The 18371-nt window shown below is 41.3% G+C and overlaps 5 protein-coding genes and 1 long non-coding RNA gene across 7 annotated transcripts; 5 read left to right on the forward strand and 1 right to left on the reverse strand.

Moving 5' to 3' along the window:
• The first annotated feature begins 4528 nt into the window (after window positions 1–4528).
• Window positions 4529–5404, forward strand: LOC102711661 (heavy metal-associated isoprenylated plant protein 43-like). Its single transcript, XM_006645647.2, has 3 exons — window positions 4529–4549; window positions 4693–4768; window positions 4902–5404. The coding sequence occupies exons 1-3, from the start codon at window positions 4529–4531 to the stop codon at window positions 5237–5239; spliced, it is 435 nt and encodes a 144-aa protein (XP_006645710.2). The 3' UTR covers window positions 5240–5404.
• Window positions 5405–9007: 3603 nt separating this feature from the next.
• Window positions 9008–10163, forward strand: LOC107304146 (late cornified envelope-like proline-rich protein 1). The gene is made up of 3 exons (XM_015836861.2): window positions 9008–9083; window positions 9250–9325; window positions 9574–10163. Exons 1-3 carry the CDS (start codon window positions 9075–9077, stop codon window positions 9984–9986), a joined length of 498 nt encoding a protein of 165 aa, XP_015692347.1. The 5' UTR covers window positions 9008–9074; the 3' UTR covers window positions 9987–10163.
• Window positions 10163–12345, reverse strand: LOC102711934 (probable transcription factor At3g04930). Of its 2 annotated transcripts, XM_040520052.1 has the most exons (2): window positions 11087–12345; window positions 10163–10567 (listed from the first exon to the last, which is right to left on the reverse strand). In XM_040520052.1, the coding sequence occupies exons 1-2, from the start codon at window positions 12294–12296 to the stop codon at window positions 10536–10538; spliced, it is 1242 nt and encodes a 413-aa protein (XP_040375986.1). In that variant the 5' UTR covers window positions 12297–12345; the 3' UTR covers window positions 10163–10535. The 2 variants fall into 2 exon arrangements, with proteins under 2 accessions (XP_040375986.1, XP_040375987.1); XM_040520053.1 differs by lacking the exon at window positions 10163–10567 and having other exon boundaries at window positions 10773–12345.
• A 331-nt stretch (window positions 12346–12676) lies between these two features.
• On the forward strand, window positions 12677–13712 carry LOC121054968. The gene is made up of 3 exons (XR_005812240.1): window positions 12677–12772; window positions 12851–12937; window positions 13701–13712. It is a non-coding gene; the product is annotated as an uncharacterized LOC121054968 (long non-coding RNA).
• A 10-nt stretch (window positions 13713–13722) lies between these two features.
• LOC121054966 lies at window positions 13723–14175 on the forward strand. The gene is made up of 2 exons (XM_040526228.1): window positions 13723–13915; window positions 14018–14175. The coding sequence occupies exons 1-2, from the start codon at window positions 13768–13770 to the stop codon at window positions 14170–14172; spliced, it is 303 nt and encodes a 100-aa protein (XP_040382162.1). The 5' UTR covers window positions 13723–13767; the 3' UTR covers window positions 14173–14175.
• Window positions 14176–15462: 1287 nt separating this feature from the next.
• Window positions 15463–15963, forward strand: LOC121053537. Its single transcript, XM_040520783.1, has one exon. The coding sequence runs from the start codon at window positions 15506–15508 to the stop codon at window positions 15929–15931; it is 426 nt and encodes a 141-aa protein (XP_040376717.1). The 5' UTR covers window positions 15463–15505; the 3' UTR covers window positions 15932–15963.
• The last annotated feature ends 2408 nt before the right edge of the window (window positions 15964–18371 follow it).

Below are 18371 nucleotides of genomic sequence, written 5' to 3' on the forward strand. Positions count from 1 at the left end.
ATGATCGATGCAAAATTAAACCCTCACATATTTCTGTATTTGTTTCCCCTGAACAAGGCCGAATTAACAAGAAACCCAACCACACAATAGGGTCTATTCTGGCTTGCCCGGCCAGGCCACTCCATAAGAAAAATAGGGTAAACTTATTTTGTTGTATTGACTTAAAAACCTATGCCTGACTACGTACACTTATAAAATAAGTTCTTAGTATTGATGTAAATCAAAGAAGAATTGATCTTACGCTCTACATTTAAACCTGTCATGAGATCAAGATGGTAACATTATGCGTACAACATCCACAACTCTACGCTTATGGTGTTTTTTCATTCATTCCTAAGATGGTAGGTTTTAATCAACTGCGTACTAATAATTAATTTGCTCTAGGATTCTAGTGAATATAACTGTTTTAATTATTTTTTATAGCAAGTGAAACTAGGATTGGACTGAAAGTGTTTTTTTAACGGTAACCGGTAGCATATTCATATTCCTTTCCTTGGAAAAAAAAAACATGTCCATCTGTCTTAAAACTTAAAACTTAAAAGGGGTGATTGTTTGGTTTTTTATCAAAAAGTCAAATGGTATATTTGCAAACAAAAAATTATTGGTGAATAAAACCTTATATATGTAATCTTAACAATTTAAAAGCTAAGTCTGAAAAATAAAGTACGGTAGAAAAAACCTCCAGATCAACACTAAGTTTAAGGTTGAAAAAAATTAAATTTTAGCTGGTAAGCATAATAAAAACGAAAAATAAGGATAAAAAAGAGCAAAGTGCATTCTTCTCTGTCATAACATAAATAAACCTCTACATTATTTCATAACTACCATGGATCCATAAGTCAAGGAATTTTATACCTTTAAACCTACCTACCAACCAAAGCTTTTTATATTAAATAAAGGGTATTTTGATCTTTATCTTTCCCTATTGGTATTTTTGATCTTTATATTTTCCTATTATTTTTCCATTGGGATTCTAGATATCCTTTTTGTTTTGACAGAGGGAATAAGTACATTCTTGATCTCCATGTTTTGGCCTAGGTATTTTCTATTCTTTGCTGTACACTTGTACTCCCGTGTGCATTTGCATTTCTCCGATGAAATATTAGTGAAATATTTGTTCTGGCAGCTAGGTACAACAAGTACCAAACTAATGTCCTTCTTTAATTAATTAAGCCCCTGCCTCGCAGCTAGTGGATCTCATACACATGCTCCATTGTGATGGATAGTGTGCCCGTGATGGTGTATTTCAACCTCCCCTGCATGCAATGGACACGTAGGCATAGAACAGCTGGCAAGAATCAAGAGTTGTTTTGGCTTATGGCGATTTCGAAAGGTAGGAGTTGATTGTTTGTTTTGTATGAAAAAGAGTTAAACGGCGTAAAACAAACTCTTATATACATGTCTTAGCGATCTAAAAGAAAATGTTAAAAATAAATTACGATAAAAACCTCTACAATCAATTTTAAATTTAACATTAAAAATTTAAAATTTTAGCTAATAACTATATTTAATGAAGCGAAAAACGATGATGTATATAGACGAGTACATGGATTTTGGTTACGTAGCTGAATGTTGTTATCTAGATATATAGCAAAAATCATTTATACTTATAGACGGCGGGAATAGTTCTTTTATGAAAATCATTCTACATATATATACACACTAAAACTTATGTAAAAAAACCTAAGGCCCTTCTTAGTTCTCAATATTTTTTCTTAAAAACATCACGTCGAATCTTTGGACATACAAATAGAGCATTAAATTAAACACAGAGAAATACAAAACTAATTGTACAATTATGGGAGCAATCGTAAGACGAATCTTCTTAAGCCTGATTAGCCCACGATTAGCCATAAGTGCTATAGTAACCTATATGTGTTAATGATGAATTAATTAGGCTCAAAAGATCCATCTCATGGTTTCCAGTCGAGCCGTGAAATTCTTTTTTTCTATTCGTGTCCAAAAACTCCTTCCGACATGCACCGATCAAACGTATAACGTGACACCAAAGATTTTTCTTTTTCCCAGCTAAACATCCCCAAATCGATGAATAACTTGTCAGATTAAGGAAGCTGGCGCTGACCCCTGACACCTTTGGTACTCTAACCACAGTAGCATTGACTTGTCCAAAGGTAGACAGGGTAGATATCTCATAAAAAGTTTTATTATAGGCCCTAAGTAGAATTTTCAACTAGCTCTAGTTGTTGCTGACATTTTCTAGTCAACTACAAGGTTCGGATGCATCACACGGCATCTCCTCCTTTTCTTTTTACACTATCACATGCTGTCCGGAAGATCAAGAGCGTGTTTTCAGCAAGGTTTTGCGTCGGCGTCCTCTTGTTTCCTTAAAGCAGCTGACGAGATCCCATCTAGAGCACTGCAGATTTGCCATTGTTTTTGTACAATTGTACAAATCAAGCAGACGGAGGACCCATAGCTAGCTAGGCTAGATACGTCTGACTATAAACAAAATGCTAAACGGAAAGCTTAGGATTTTGAAAATACAACTTTTTAGAATTTAAAAAAGGTCAGGTTTTTCAGTTTCTGGCTTTCGGTTCATTTCCTATATTCTATAACGCCATATTATCATAAGTTAAGTGTTATTTGGAAAGACTTCTAACTTCTGAAGATTTTATAAGAAACCACAGCTGCCATAAGCTTCTCCAAAATAGCTCATATACTTTAATACTAAGTTAGCTAATTATTCACACACTTGCAGTCAGGCACCCCTTATCATCGACCTTCTCTGGATTTTTTATTTGATAGTATTAACTTTTAATCGTATTGATCAATTTTTTTATGCAAATAATGACATTATAAGTCGTGACTAAAAAGTTTTTAGTAATAAATCAAATCATAACAAAATAATTATATTTTTTTAAATAAGACTAATAGTTAAATGTAAAATTAAAAGTTAACGACGACGTCAATAAAAAAATAAGAGATCAGTGCTGGATTATAATAGTGATCTGACAGATCAGATCTACTCTATACTAATAAGATCCTCCTATAGTCACTTCTAAAAATCCCAGTTGCCTGATGTTTAAATCCTACTGGTGATTTTAAAACTGTCAGGGAAGAGGATATCCTGGCTTTGTTAAAAATGAGTCAAACATTCCCCTACCATATAAAAGAATAGAACAATGTAGGGGAACCCTCTCTGCATACTGGAGGATAGTATGCCATGATGGCATGGTTCCCTACTGCAAAAAAAAAAAATGTATGGAAAAGTTATTCCCCTACCTTCTCAGCCATGAAAACTAGGGCACTTTTTGTTTCCCAGCGTTTTTTCAACCTTTCTCTATAGAACATGGTAGGGGAACCGTTTCCCTAGTTTGTCTTTCTACAGTAAAACACAAGTAGGTAAACTTGATATTTCTAGCAGGTAGATGTAGGCCACTTTTGGCAACCCGACTGCTAACCCATATTCCTTTTTTTCTGACACACACGTCTCAAACAGCTAAACAATATATTTTTAATATATATATATAAGTTACTTTAAAATTTTAGATTAATTCATTTTTTCTATTTTTATAATTAATAATTAACTAATCATATATTCCTCACGCCGTTTATCAAACAAGCTCCTGAACACGGGCCATAGTATACATAGGTGGTGCATACTATTTAGAAGGGTAATATAGGAATAGAATTATAGTATATATATATATGTAATTTGTTATCTACACTCTAAAATTTACGTAAAATATTTGCTTTAGTTTTGTCTCTATACAAAATTTTTAAGATCATCGTATCATTTACAAAAGAGCAATTTTATCATCCTTGAGGAGGTGCCAGGAGACAGTGGCGAAGCTGCATGTACGAAGGGGTTCCCAGGAACCTCCCCCTTCGGAAAATTTTTTAACTAAAGTTTATGAATTTTCACCATATATCCATTCCTCCTATCCAAATTCAGATACCCGTGGCACCCCCTCTATTTCGCACTAGCTTCGCCACTGCCAGGAGGTACTATTGTTTTCTATATAAAATACCTTCTAGTATCTAAGGTACAAATACTAAGTATCAAATTTTATATAGAAAACAGTGGTACCTCGTCAACGGGGTGGGAAAAATGCTCTTTACAAAAATAAGAATACGAGTGGACGATTAGATTTCATCTGTACTGATACCTCTCTATCACTATAGTACGGTGCACCGTAAAGAAACCGTCGTCATGCATATTTCCTGGTTAAACAACTTAGCATGACTAATTGCAATATTTTCAGAGCAAAACATGGCCATTTGCAGGACTGAATGCCCAGTCACAAATTATATGTCCGGTGTGCTTGCATGCAAGGGCCGGGCAAAGTCATCGCCCACGTTGCGTTGCATTATATATATTTGCCAGCTGAGTTGACTTGCCGGGTAGCCACTGTATAAATTGTTATTCATAGTTGCAGATAGCACTACACAAAAATTCACAAAATCGATCCCGGCAGCCCAGTGTGAGTGACAAGAACAAACGTCCCTTTCTCTCGTTAGCTGCACAGAATTCTGTCGATCTGTCACATACTGTCACAGATCGAAAATGACAGTGTCCGTGTCCAAGGTTTGGTCTCCTCTCTGCATCAATTTACCAAAGGAAAAAAAAAGTTAATCAAAGAGGGATAGCAACGAGTTCTATAGGCAGATTAATTATGCTCATTCCTTGCTTAACTGTTAATTTGGTTCTTGGTAATTTGACATCTGCAGAAGACGGTGATCAGGGCTGATCTCATCGGTAGCAGCTGCAAGGTCAAAATCATCCATGCTGTCGCCATGCTAGAAGGTAAGACGAAGAAGAGCTAGCTTAATTAGCAGAGAGCTCCAAAGGTGGCAATGGCGATCGGGGGGGGGGGGGGGCCACTTGGCCGGCAGTCTCGCCTGACATGCGTGCGTCGCGTGCATGGGTGGTCATGCAGGGATCAAGTCGATCGACGTCGACGAGGAGAAGTGCACGCTGACGGTGCTGGGCCCCGTCGACCCGGTGAAGATCGTGCGCGAGCTCAAGAAGAGGTGCTTCGCGGCGGCGGTCGTCAGCGTCGAGGAGGACAAGCCCAAGGAGCCGGACCCTCCCGCGCCGGCGCCGGAGAAGGAGGAGGAGGAGGAGGAGTGCGTGAAGGTGTGCGTGGCGAGCTGCTGCCACAGCCCCTGCGTCCTGCCGGACTGCTACTTCTACAAGGCGTACAAGCCTCCGCCTTCGCCTTCCTTTGGCCTTGGCTACCACTTGCAGTCCGAAGGACAGTGTGCCATTCAGTAGCTAGCGATGGATCGATGGATCCAAGATCTGGTCATCGTCTGATCGTCCTCGTCGGATTATGACTGATTCATTCGCCGCTGTTTACTTTGGCTCTACTTGGAATTTGATATGTGCTTTTGTAATTCGTTCATGTCTCCGTGACTCGGTCCTGTCCACTGTTTACCCCCCCCCCCCCTGAATTGTGGAGTACATGTGCATTATGCAGTTCTGCAAGGTCGAAAAGTCTCTCACTGGTTGCTGTTTTTGGCTTTGACCTTTTTGAGGGGTGGGCCCGGTCACCATATAGTAGCTTCCTACTGTACACTGTACACAATACACGGTCCTCTTCTTTTCGGACTATCCACTAAATTAGGCCATTCGCATACTGCAACACCGTGGCGAATAGCCTCGTCCATCCACGTGGGAGAAACACTGATCCGGAGGAGAGAAGGGGTGAGACCTAGGCCCCTCTTATTTTCCGTGTGCACGTTTTTTAAACTGTTAAACGGTGTATTTTTTATAAAAAATTTTTATAGGAAAGTTGTTTTAAAAAATCATATTAGTTTATTTCATATTTTTTAATAATTAATTAATCATGTACTAATCAATTGCTACGTTTCCCGTATCGGATAAGTTATCTTATCCATGTCACAAACGCACGCTGCCCTGGTGCTTCTGCAAGCTTGTCACATCCTAGGCAGGATCCGCACTCCTCGATAGAATCCACGACCACGGCACGCACGGGAGGAAAATGTCGCCTCACCTCGCACTCTATCCGTCGGAGGTAGCAGCATCGAGACGTGTGGACCTGAGATCCACCGCTGGTCGTCGCCTTGACCTGCCGCTGAGCGCCGCCGGCCTTAACCTCTACCGCCCCCACGCACCGCCGACTGTCGTGGCCTCAACGTTGGCCACCGCCGCGGGGACCCCTGTCGCCCTACACCGCCCCGAGCACCACTGGCCTCAACCCCCGCCACCCTAGTCGCCACCTCCACCCGCGATGCCTCGCTTATTGCCGGTTGTCGGCTCCACCGGCAAAGGAGGAGGTGTGGCGTTGGCATCACCAGATCTGCCGGATGGGGATGTTTTTAAGAAGTATATGATTGTTAGAGTCATTACGTTATTTTAAGTATTTATATACAAATTAAAAAACTAAAAGGATTTAAATGCAAAACGTGAAGGGTTGACATTTCAAGTCACTACTTGAAGGCACTTGCACGGTGAGAAAATAATTTTTTAACCATGTAGCCTCATCCTACGTGGTGCACTGATATCACTCGACAGGGATACCTGCACTGTGAATGTCCTTATCGACATGAATTATTTACTTCCTGCTTTTAAAATAGACAAAATTTGCTACAACACCTTAAGATCGTCTCACTGCTGAGGAACATTATAGAAATGGTGTAATTGGCAGTAGGCATGTGTACAAGCTTGCAACGAAGGGCACGATCTTGCTCATAAAGGATAGTGAAATTATCCGATGAGCTTGTAAGTGGAGTTCTGAACTATCCGCAGCTTGTGAAGTACGAAAGGCGATCAAATTAGAGTTCGAACCAATAGATAAACTAGATAATTAGATAAAATTAGATATAAATAAGGTCTAAATAAAAAAGAAGCAAAATAGAAAGGTCAAAAATTAGTTTCAAAATGCAATAATTTTTTCTTATAATTGATTGCAATTAAACCTGGCTCAATCTTTTTTTTCAAATTGAGTCGAGTTTAAATAGATATTGATACGATCACGAGACTTGACAAATTGGGATTCCTCTATTCTATATAATTGGAAAATATAAAGGTATAATAAAATAAAAGGTTGTAAATACAGTATTATCATATGATAATAGAATCAAATACGCACACATTATTTTATAATTTTCGGATAGAAGTAGAGAGAGAAATTAAAAGGAGGCAGGTTTGCCTCTGCCTATTGGGCAGTTGATGAGCAGTGAAGCTCCACCGAGAGGAGCCAACATCGGCGGGGGTTCGTGCTCGGTGCGAAACCAGACAGTGGGGCAAGGATGAATTTGTTTTTCTAAAAAAAACTTCTCTCTAATTTTTTTATAAACTATAAAATTATATCTCCGATGTCATAGAGCCAATTACATAATTTCTGCGTTGCTCGGTGCTCCTCGGCAGTAACACGATCTCGCTATATCCCCTAGCTAATTACATAAATTTTGGATGTCCTATAATAAACCTTAAAATATGTTTTCGTGAATAATTTTGTTCTATTTTACTGTTTAGATGACTTGTTTTTAGGTTTATAGCATATAGTACTTCTATAATTAAGTATAACTAGATAATACTCCCTCCATTTCATCCATTTCATAATATAAGACATAACTATTTTTTCTATACCCCATAATATAATATGTGCATGTAAGACTACATATATTAATTAACACATTTTTTTCTTTAGATCTAATTTATTTTAAATTTTTCACTATCAAAACATCCGACCGTATTACATACATGTATATTTTAAATTTTTCACGATCAAAACATCCGACCGTATTACATACATGTTATACATGCACCTAGACTTGGTTATAACTTTTCTTTTATCTCTGTGTCAGTAGTAGTTATGCCTATATTACAAGATAGAGAGAGAAGCGCCCTCTTTTGTCTTCAAATAATATAATCTATTTAAAGCCCTTGTAGACTCCTGGTCAAAAAAAAAAAGCCCTTGTAGACTTGTAGTACCAGGGCCGGACAGTACGTCCGGTGGCCGTAGGCAGCCGAACGGGCTCGTCGGCACATGGCAACTTGCGTGGGCAAGTGCACCACGACGTTGGTGTTTCGGACGGTAGAGGGAGGGGTCAGGTGCAGTTGCTCTCGTCCGGGCTTCAGAATTTCCGTGGTCTTTGATCTCGTCAGAACTGAATTCATACCGTGGTCGATTCCTGCACATTGCTCCGTGTCAATCAATTGACAGGATGAAAAAAGAATGTGTATATCTGCAACAATCGTGGTTGTTCTTGATTAGGGGCTTATCAAAGCTATGCATGCGTTCCGTGAGCAAATGATGATTACCCTGCTACGTTTCATACCGTAAGGTTTTCTTTTTTCTCTATACACGTATACAAACCATAAACACTGATTAGAAGATTAATCTAGATAAAACTAATGAAACGAGAATGGTAATTAAGTTTGACTTGCACCTTGATTCTTGAACTTTTTTTTTGTTAAGAAAAGAGAAGTTAGGCAAAGCCGGTGAACTCTGACGACCTGTCATCTTAGGTAAATGTAGTTTATGCTAAACCTGGACAATTATCGCAATGTGACGTAGGTGTTGTGAGCTACTTACTACTGAGACATGAAGGCGATATGAAATTTTCGAGAATAAAACGCTGGTGCATTGAAACTTCCACATAAGAAAAAAAAAACAAAAAAACCCGTAGACTGACCAGCCTGACAACTCGCTGCTATAATATAGTTGCTCATCGCATTTTTGTCCTAACATGTTCACCAGCACAAGAACTGCCCAATCCCTCCTCACTAATCATTGCCATCTCAGAAAGTTAATCAACCGAATGGGGATTGACAAGGCACTGCAGCTAACAATTGCAACCTCCTGTTTGCACTTTCCAGAGCACATAAATCCTGTGACCAGTAACTACTTGATTAGAATACACACCTGTGGGACACAAACGCGGAAATGTTCCTCACGACTTAGTCCCAGCCAATGGCGCCATAGCAGTTGCTGAGTTGACTTCAACACTGAGCTCGCCTTATATAAACACCTTGAGATTAGGCAGGCTCTGCAAACTGCAAACCCTTCCATCCCAACAGCCTCCTGTTCTGTTCTTCCATACAGGCATTAGGTAATCGGTGATTGATTGCGTTGGCCACAATGTCGAAGGTTAGTGGTGACCGTGTTACCTTCCGTGTTGATAGTTCTTGTCTGAAACAAAGATGTTTCGTTTCATGAATGGCTCTTTGTGTAGTCATTAGCTGACCTTGTTGAGCATTTCTAGTTTCATGAAGCATTTGTCCCGAGTGACTTGATCGTTTTTAGTTTCTTGCAGAAAATTGTGATCAAAGCTGATCTCATTGGCAGAGCATGCAAGAGTGAGATTTTGGCGATTGTTGCCAAGATCCAGGGTATTTCTTCCTCTTGTCTCCCCAGAATGCTATATCCTATGTGCACAATCAAATGATGAAGAATATTAATAATTGAAAAGCCTAATCTCCCCGTGAATACTAGCACTTAATCCATACCTTAATCTGCTCAGAGGTTGAGCAGAATGAGAAGGTTGTTCATACACCAAAGCCACTGCCATCTGCATGAGGTTGCATAGCAAATTGCCTTTATCTCTTGGCCTAACGTGCCGTGTCATCACCTTCTACAGGGATCAAGTCCATGGACATTGACGAGGAGAAGTGCACGCTGACGGTGGTCGGGATTCTCGACCCAGTGTGCATCGTGCGGAAGCTGAGGAAGAAGTGCTTCGCCGCGTGCATTGTCACCGTGGAGGATGACAAGCCCAAGGAGAAGGACCCCTGCAAGGAGGCCAAGGAGAAATTGGAGAAGGCTTACAAGGAGTACTGTGAGAAGTGCAAGCCAAACTGCTGCACCTGCTCTTGCCTGCCCCCCTGCCCACCCCCATGTCCGCCACCCTGCCCACCCCTATGTCCGCCACCCTGCCCACCCCTATGTCCGCCACCCTGCCACTACCCCAGCATGTGGCCACCGCCACCACCAGTAGGCTGGTGTTATGAGGAGAGATATCATGGACATGGGGGAGAATGCGTCATCCAGTAGCCAGCACCTGCAAGCAAATTCTGGAGAATGATTGGTTATATAACAGAAAGTCATGTCACTGTATATGGATTCCAACATGTACTTTTCAGTTCTTGCTTCATAGATTTGATATCCACCTTTTATTTTTATGATGCATATGTTACATTTAGTTGGTTTCTCCTTTTCCTCTGAAAATGCAAAATGGATTCTTCCATTTTTTTCTTCATATTTCTTCAACTATCATATTGCAAAGAAAATTAAGCAAGGAGATTGTTGTCGATTCCAAGGTTATTTAGCAAGAAAACATTGATTGCATGACGCAATCCAATGGAACAGACAGCCTACCAGTCACACTGAATGTTTACAAAAGGTTCAGAAAAAATCACCAAGGTGTTCAATACAAGATAGTGAAAACTTAGTGACAGGAGCTGCCAAAAGATGACAGGCACCAACAACCTTTGATAAAAAATTCCAGAGGAGCAAACTATGTTGATGAATAAACAAACAATAAAGTGATGGTTGTGGATCCAATAGTTGTTGTGTGGTTTATTCAATTTCCAATTTCTTCTGTCAATTCTGACAATAACCAGCAAACGCGCAATCTACAAAGATTGATCAAGTTAAACAATGCAATGTGGACCGTAAAATTCTGCCTAGAAACTCTTCATTGCATTTATCAAATTATAAGATCAATCACATTACGGAATGAAGTAGCTACAAGTATTGTTGTGTAGTTTATTCAATTTCCAATTTCTTCTGTCAATTCTGACAATAACCAGCAAACGCGCAATCTACAAAGATTGATCAAGTTAAACAATGCAATGTGGACCGTAAAATTCTGCCCAGAAACTCTTCATTGCATTTATCAAATTATAAGATCAATCACATTACGGAATGAAGTAGCTACAAGTATTGACCTGCCTTGACCCTTAAACATCGATGTTCTCACCTCTAAGGCGACTACCTGTAGCTAAGCTAGGTCCAAGTATTCAACCAGAATTTTATAACACATGCATCAACTAATGGCACACTCTACAACAGAAGAAGTTGAAAGTACACTCTATTCTCTAATAATGAGAGAAAAAAATATATAGGAGTATGGAACAAGAGAACTAATCAACCTTCTGATGACCTGAGCTCTTCTAGAGCCGCGGTGACTTGCTCGCGCATAAGCTCAATCCTCTTCAGATAAACCTCTAGCTCGAGTATCTGCTGCTGTTTCCACTTATCTACATTGGGCACCCCAGGGTTCATACTGGCAATGCCAAAAAGGCCAGCAATATCAGCACATCCAGCAGCCCCAAATCCCATGCCCAAGCCCAATCCTGCACCAGCCTGTCCAGCCATAGCGACTGAGCTGATAAACTCCTTCAGTAGTGGTGAGAGAATGCACCGGACAGCCTCCTCATTGGCACCACTGGCAGTCACTGGCACTGGTGCAGACTCCGACACCGGTGGCAAATGTGCAATCCGTGGAATTGAGTTTCCCATGGCAGCAACAAGCGACTCCTGATGAGCTCCATCGGTTAAAATCAGCGAAGGCGTGGAAGGCAGCAGTGCTGGGGCCTCCGGCTCTTGCGCGATTCTCCGCCGGACGCGCCGCCCTCCCTTGCCCCTCGGCGTGGGCGTGGGCGTGGGCGTGGGCGTGGGCGTGGACGCGGGCGCGCTTCCGCCAAAACCCTCCTCCATCGCACCGGGCGCCGTCGCCGCAGCGGTGGCAGCTGCGGCGGAGGGGTTGATGTCGTCTTCGTCCGAGGCGTCGCCTCCGCCGGCGCCGTCGCGCTTGAGGGCGGGGGGCCAGATGTGGCGGGCGAGGTCGTAGATGGCGCCCTCGTGCGCGCTCTTGAACGCGAAGGCGCCGCCCTGGGCGGCCATGCGGCCGGCGCAGACGCGGTACTTCTTCTTGAGGCGGCGGAGCTTCTCAATGAGCTGGCTCTTGGTGAACTCGAAGGAGAGCTTCCGCCGGATCTCGTCGTAGAAAGGGCCCGTGTCGTACTGGTGCGACGCGAACGTGGTGCCCCGCCGCGCCGTGAACTCGAGGAACCCGCGCAGGATGAGCAGCTCCTCCTCGTCCGTCCAGAGCCGCTGGAACAGCCGCCTCGAGTCGTCCGTCCCCGCCCCCGGCTGCGGAATTGCGGCGGCAGTGGGCTCCGGAGCGGAGGACACGGGAAGGTGAGGCGGGGCCGCGGCGTCGGGGACGAGGGGCGGTGGGCCCTGCGAGGCGTCCGCGGCGGCGTGGTGGCCGGGGTTGGACTCGTCGCTGTCGGTGCCCTCGTCGTCGTCCTCCTCGCCGGGGGAGGAGGAGGCGGCGGTGGGCTCGTCGTCGGCCATGGTGGCGGTGGTGGTGGGGTTGGGGTTTGGATTAGCTAGGGGTTTGGCCGGAATCAGATCAGATGGATAGGACTCTCTGGGTGCGTGGCAATGTGTCATCATTGCATGGCTCTCTGTGGGGCCCACTGGGTGTTATCTCCCTCAATGCCATGTGGGCCCCGATATGCTGAGTGGGTACAAGTCCGTGAGCGGTACGTTCCCACGGGAGACCACGTTACAATTTTACTGTCCGGGAGAATATCACCCTACAAAATGGGCCTCATTGTTTGGGAATCTCAATACCATGAGGCCCAATAGCCTTGTGCCCGGCCCAAGTTATACGCAAGTGGACGATACATCAAATAGAATCGGATTAAGGAGAGAGGGAGGTGAGGGCATCCCACAACGCACCTCTCTTCCCGTCCCCTCCCCTCCCGTCGACGCACAGCGGCTGGCGGCGGCGTTGGCTTCCTCCTCCTCCTCCTCCTCCTTTCCAGGTGAGTCTCTCTTGCATCCCCTTCTCCTTTCTCTTTCTGTCCTCCCCACGTGCTCTCGCCCAGCCCTATAAATCCCAGGAATCAGCAACCAATTTGCCCCCAATCCGACCGCCGCTCAAGCCCACTGGCCACCGCCGTGGACTGCTGAGATGACGAAGAAGATGGGTAAGGTTGGCAAATTCTAAACAATTTTTTTCCCGCGAGAAATTAAGGCTGCGTTTAGTTCCCAAAATTTTTTTTGGAAGACATGTCACATCAACATGTATGATCATATATTTAAAGTATTAAACATAGTTTAATTATAAAATAAATTTCAGATTCCACCTAGAAACCGCGAGACGAATTTTTTGAGTCTAATTAATCCGTCATTGGCACATGTTAGTTACTGTAGCGCTTTCGACCCTAAAAATTCGACCCACCCTTTCGATTCGGCTTCATCTTTGTGCTGGAGAACGCAAGAGCAATGGATGAACGATTTTAGTACGCATATTCGGTGAATGAATGAATATTTTGTACTATAGACACCTAACATGTTTTTATAGTAATGTCCACAAGTTAAATTCATATATATGGGCACATATTGTCTCGAAGGTTCCGACAAAGTTTTCTGTTTATTATAAATTGATTAGATCGACTGTGTTTTTCTCAGTTTAAGTGTTTACCAAATTAGATGGGTAATCTCTAATAGATGAGAAATCAGTGCAGTGCATAAGTCCATTAACATTGATCCTCTCAGGCTGTCGATACTAAAACTTCAGAACAAATTGAAAAAAAAAAGTTTTTATTAGCATTTCTTTACAGTAGCACCTTAGGATGGCATTGCCTTAATGGGCTAATGGTGAGGTTCAAAAGAGGAAATGTTTCTTTGGTGCTTTATTAAAGGAAAGGGGAATGCTATGTACTTACAAATCCACTGAAATCTGACCAGCTGAACCAGTTACCTACTCCAGCAGAACAGCAGAATCTCTAGCTAGCCAAAGAAGCTAAGCATAGCAATGGCACTCCGACGAGCACTAGGATGGTCAGAAGGGGAGGTAATGCGCCCAGAGTCTAAGCCTTGCTCCCGGTTGATGCGACAGACTGCTGGTGTCTTCTCTGTTGGCGGTAGCCTTGCTTTCTGGGTGCTCTGCCGCCTTCACTATGGTCATTGTTCCTATCCATTTAATTATCCACATTTCATTCCGTTCTACATTCTATGCATCATGCCAACAGTAGTTGTTATTGACCATATGTTTTCTTCTGTAGGTCCAAGGATAACGGTTCCAAGGAGTCTCAGGTGGGCATCGTGCGGAGCAATCTCTGTGAGCTCGGCGTCGGCATTGCTCGTGCGGCTCTTCAGCCCAGAGTGTGAGCCACAGAATATAGCAGCTTATGACAAACATGGACCCATGACTGGATAGTATCATAAGTGGTTGTAGCTTCTCTTGAAGTAAAGGCTGGATGATTTCTTCATCCATTATCTAAAAAAAGACTGGATAGTATCATAAAGTTATTAGGTCTAGATCATTATCTGAAAAAAAAAGGGCTAGATAGCACAAGCTATGTGTTTTTGTAGATTCAGTCGACTGTCTTTTTCTTGAAGATGTTTATCATGATGTAACCTGCCTGAAGACTTTCTTCCCTTCATATCTACTTAGCTGACTGCCATCATGTTGTCTATGGAGCTATGAGCTTGTACTTATGGGAGCAAGATTGATCTGAGATGCTTGCCAATTTCAAAAAGCTCACTCAGAAGGCACACATTGTGGACAATGATTTTGTTTATTTACCTGATGGGTTCAATAAGTTTAAGGAAACACTCTAGATTTGTTTTTCTGTGAGTTTTATTCACTTGATAAAGTTGTTATATGGAGAAAAAAAAAAGGAATGTTAATAAGAATGTATTTTTGTGTGCTTCTTGCGAGGTGTTTACCCTCAATATGGCCTGCCCAAAGAACTCCATTTCTTTTTATGATTCGCATTTGCTCTTGTCTCACTGTAAATATGAACCGCTACGTGTTGGATCAAGCTTGATATCCTGTTTATTTGAAAAGGATATAATACAAGCTACATGTAGCAGTTCGTATCCTGTTGTAAACATCATTACTTCGCATCTTTCTCCCAAGAAAAATTCGTTTTTTTGCAAAAAACAAAAAACAAAAAAACAAAAAACTCTGAGCTGTCGATAGCATTCTTCCTGTTGTCACTCCTAACAACTGACAACATGAACTTGCTTTATTAAAGAGAGGAGCGGACAACGGAGATCATTGGCTGGTCCTCAGTTTATAAACCAAAATTTTAATTTCCAACCTTAAATTTATATTTAATTTTAGATTTTTTCGTCGAAATTTTCAGCATTGAATTTTAGGTATTTAAGAATACATATACATATATAAAAGTTTTATTTATAAATTATTTTCTAATTATAAATATGACATCTGACCAATGACACCCTCCGTTCCTAGTATGCTTTCGTGCGTGCTCGGGCTTAGCTGCAATCCGAGTTGGAGTTGCTGCCGATCGAGACCACACCCGATTCCGAGGCGCCCCAGTCCCACGATCTCGCGCGCGGGCCGCACTATAAATTTTCTCTTTTTTTTCTTGCACACGCGCGACGAGCGCAAGAAACGCGGCCCAAATCTCCTCGCGACTCGCGCTGGTTTCTCTGGCTTTTTTTTTTTTTTTTGCTCGTCGGTCGATTGATCATTTGATCCCATCGGAGAATCGAACCAGCCAGATATATATACATCGTACATGCTGCGGCTCATGCTGTGCTGCGTGCGCGTGGGAGGCGGCGCGTACTGGCACTGCTGCCCGCCGTCCGGCGAGGACCCCGCGCCGCCGTTGCGCGTGGACGCCGTCGCCGCCGACGACGACGGCGGCGGCGGGTGCTACTACTACGAGGAGCTGCCGGTGTCGACGCCGCCGCTCGTGCCGCGGGGGCTGTCCAGAGAGCACGACTACGAGGCGGGCTGTGGCTACGAGACGGAACTGACGGCGCCGGCGGGCAGAGGCGCGCCGGGGCTCAGGGAGGACGCGGAGGACGAGGCGGCGCAGGTGGTCTCGCCGTCGCCGCCGCCGAGTTGTGGCGTCGTCGGGTCCGCGACGTCGTGGGTTTCCGCCGCGATCGCGTCGTTTTGCGAGAGGCTGTCCCGCGCGTTCCCCGTGCTGCTGCCGTGACGTGATCAGATCAGACTGTAACTTTTGTTACTGCCTCGGGTATTTTTTATATAAGTCTGACAATTCTTTTTATTAAAAGGATTTATATATATAGGAAAATATTAGTTACAACTAATTAAGTAATAAATTTAACTAAAAAATTAAATAATAATTACATAAGTTTCTAATAATACAATTGTTAAATATAGGCTAAAGGGTAAATGACGGCATCTATTAAAATACCATGGACCAACTATTTGATTGTTTTATTTTTTTTCTTAGTTGGATGCTCCCAATATTTCATATTAGATGTGAGTTTGGGTTCGTTATATAAGTCAAAGTTCTTCGAGTTCAACCTAATTTATATAAGAAACACAGTAAAATATATAACACCATATTAATTCAATTAAATTTGTCACTGACTATTTGTATAGCATATTTATTTTATGTTAAACAATACTGTTATAATTTTTTATAAAGCCAATTATTTTTTAAAAAGAATGATTTATGATAACGTGACTTATAATATAAAACGTATAATATAATAGAATGTAGGGTGTTTTTCTTTTTTTTTTTTTGGCTCGCACGATATACACGAGCGATAGCGATGTACAGACCCGGTGGCAGCGCGATTGGACGACACCACAGGTTTTACTGGCGCCGCAGACGTAACGATCGTGTTCCTGCAATGATCTACTACCTCGGTCCCAATTTTCACCATACCATTCGTCTCATTTAAACATATAGTATAAATATAAAAATTTATAAATAATATTTAAATTATTTTTAATAATAAAAAAATAATACTTTTAAATTATTTTAATAAAACGAGTAGTAAAGTTAAAATCTTCTGTAATAGGAGACGGAGGGAGTATATGACCATCTATCGTCCATCCTGTCGTGTTGAAGCATGGAATCTGTGCTGCGTCGATGAGTTCTTTTTGCTCCGATGGAGCATAGAGAAGCAGGTTCGTTAATTTGATGAACTATTACGCGCGAGCGCGACGTGCAAGTTAGTTTTGATGTTTGGTGATGGGATATTTGAGTAGCTACTCCTTTGTTGGCCGCTAGCACAACATTTGCGTGGAAGTCATTGCCTTTTAGCATCATATTTTCACTAAGAACAAGCATAAACAAAAATGGTTTATTACTGATTAAAAATTAATTATGGATAAAACCTTTTATACGTGTTTTTAGTGATATAGAGTCAAATGAAAAAACTATGATAGAAAAACCTAAAAATTAAAAATTAACTATAAATTTAAATTTTAAATTTTAAATCTTGTACAAACATAAAAAAAAAACCTATATTCGTTTGGTTCTTATTCGCATGTAAAACTGTAATAAACCATGGCCATATCGCTCTTGAGAGAATGCTTATAATACAACACCAACGGAAATTTAGGCTCCCATCGTTTTAAAGCTGTAACTTCTTATAAGCCAAAATTTGAATTTTATAATTTAATTTTAGATTTAATTTTGTGACTTTTTCATCATGGTTTATTTACACATTTCACTTTTAAGTCGCTATGGACACGTATATAAAAGTTTTACCTAAAAATTATTTTTTATTTGTAAAAACGCGGAGCCTTAAGCTATAAATGAAACTAAGTTAATATTTTGTGAGTCTATGAAAACAAACGATATAAATACACAACTAGTTGTTTAGAAAACAAATTTTAATGGCATTTCAAGTTGATCACAGATAGCTAAACTCAGTCGAATGGCTAAAGACTTTTGTTTGTTCCATCTGAACTAAGGGGCTATATAATTTTAAAGGATTTGACTCCTCTGCATTTCAACTTCTATAGTAAGAGTCGTTAACGCATAGGCGGAAGGAATTTTTTTTTCAAACGGTAGGATGAAGCTTATATATTCTTAATTATTTCTAAAACTTCCATGATAATTTCACATAATTTTAAGGGGTTTATGGATATATGCATGGGCTTAAGCCCTAGGTGAGCATAGTTTTGTCCACGCCCGATATCCGTTAAAAAAATAAACAAACCCAACATATATATATATAAATTCGGAGGGAGCGGGTCCTAAAGCAAATAGGGTGCACACGTATGCATACGATCTAAACATATGATTATACTCTAAGTCAAAATTTAAATTTTAACCTTAAATTTAAAGTTGATTTTGAGTTTTTTCATCGAAGTTTATTTACGGCCCTGGCTTTTATATCGCTAAAAATACATTTTAATTGTTTTATTTATAATTTGTTTCATTTACAAATATGCCGTTTTGTTTTTTCGCGAAACATCCGAACCATCACCCATACTCCAATGTTAGTCCGTGGCCAAAATGTTACCTGACACCTAAATTTAGTTTTTATTATGATCATTCGTTATATTAAATATTACATAATAATTAATTATTTTTATGATTTATTTGATTATTAAAGATATTTTAAAACATTTATAAATTTAACTATATGTATAAAATTTTTGAATACGGC

Source organism: Oryza brachyantha, chromosome 1 (genome assembly GCF_000231095.2).
Source record: "Oryza brachyantha chromosome 1, ObraRS2, whole genome shotgun sequence".
Classification (NCBI taxonomy): Eukaryota; Viridiplantae; Streptophyta; class Magnoliopsida; order Poales; family Poaceae; genus Oryza; species Oryza brachyantha.